Source organism: Austrofundulus limnaeus, unplaced genomic scaffold (assembly GCF_001266775.1).
Source record: "Austrofundulus limnaeus strain Quisiro unplaced genomic scaffold, Austrofundulus_limnaeus-1.0 Scaffold85, whole genome shotgun sequence".
Taxonomy (NCBI): Eukaryota; Metazoa; Chordata; class Actinopteri; order Cyprinodontiformes; family Rivulidae; genus Austrofundulus; species Austrofundulus limnaeus.
Genome location: NW_013952487.1, coordinates 632,507 through 633,641, shown reverse-complemented (window position 1 = coordinate 633,641; position 1,135 = coordinate 632,507). Strand labels below are relative to the sequence as shown.

The 1,135-nt window shown below is 46.4% G+C and overlaps 1 protein-coding gene across 1 annotated transcript in view; it reads right to left on the bottom strand.

Moving 5' to 3' along the window:
• The window catches only part of clmna (calmin a), a 28,136-nt gene that overhangs the window by 9,860 nt on the left and 17,141 nt on the right, over positions 1–1,135 (bottom strand). The window contains exons 3-5 of the mRNA XM_014011847.1: positions 667–762; positions 492–575; positions 319–411 (exon numbers count right to left, since the gene is read on the bottom strand). Of these exons, the coding sequence (XP_013867301.1) occupies positions 319–411; positions 492–575; positions 667–762 (273 nt within the window). The remainder of the gene's footprint in view (positions 1–318; positions 412–491; positions 576–666; positions 763–1,135) is intronic.

Below are 1,135 nucleotides of genomic sequence, written 5' to 3'. Positions count from 1 at the left end.
CATAATAATGGTGTGGAAAGGATGGCTATAGGGGGAGAAGGGAGGCCATAAAAAAAGAAGAAAAAAAATCTAACGAAGATAAAGTAGAAAAAAAAGATAGCCATAATTAGCATCTTGTGTGAGCTTGATTCACAGTTTTCCCTTGAGAAGTATTCCACCTGTTTTGATTTTTCTCGCAGTCATATTCAAAGAAATCCCAAAGTGGACGTTGCTGATTTCTCCCAACTTTTTGTCATTTAGCAGGTGATGCTGAGCAGCAGATTGTAAACAAGTGTTGTTACWGACCACAGCTCGATTTGAGAGAGTAAATGAAACTACCTGGAAGAAGAGGATGATGTTCCAGATGAGGCCCAGGATGATGGAGGAGTTTCCATCAGCGATATCGGCAGCATCGATGCTCACCAGTTTGACCTGAACACACACGGACGTGTCAAACCTTTAATGTTTCAAACTTTAAAACTTAATAACTGCAGGCTGACTGGGAGACTCACATTCCTCTCCTCCAGAAAGGACAGGACTTTAGCGATGTTGTTGAGTCTGAAGATACGGTGAGAGGACTTCTTGAAGCTGTGGAGCTGCGGGATCCACCAGGAGGCAGAAACACAAAAAGTTTAACGACTCAGCGAAAAACAAACGTTTAAAGACGTGAGGAGAGGAGAGTCTGACCAGTCTGCAGCCGGACAGCTCCTCCAGCAGAGCCATGAGGACGTGTCCATCCTGGATGTCCTGGAACAGGTCCTGGACCTGCAGGGGCGGGTCGCACTGAGGAGGGAGGAGGGGCGAGGACACAGATTTAGTTTGAAGTTCTGAACTGCAGCAGCTAAGAAAAAATAAAAAATAAAAAACGTGTCTCTGCTGGTCTGAAAGATGACATCATCGCACAAATCTTCCATCAGACACTTCATGGATGGGTTCATTAAACCATCAGTTTTAAAACATTCCTGCTGAGTCCTGAGAGCTCAGARACTACCTGGTGGAGGGGGGAGGGGAGGGGGCGGGGCTCTTGGTCATGTGACCAGGTGATGACTGCTGCGAATGTGTTTGCTACATGGGAGAGAAGTGTCTGAGCGAACATCTAGTCCTGATGTGAACCTGCCAGTGTGTGTGTGTGTGTGTGTGTGTGTGTGTGTGTGTG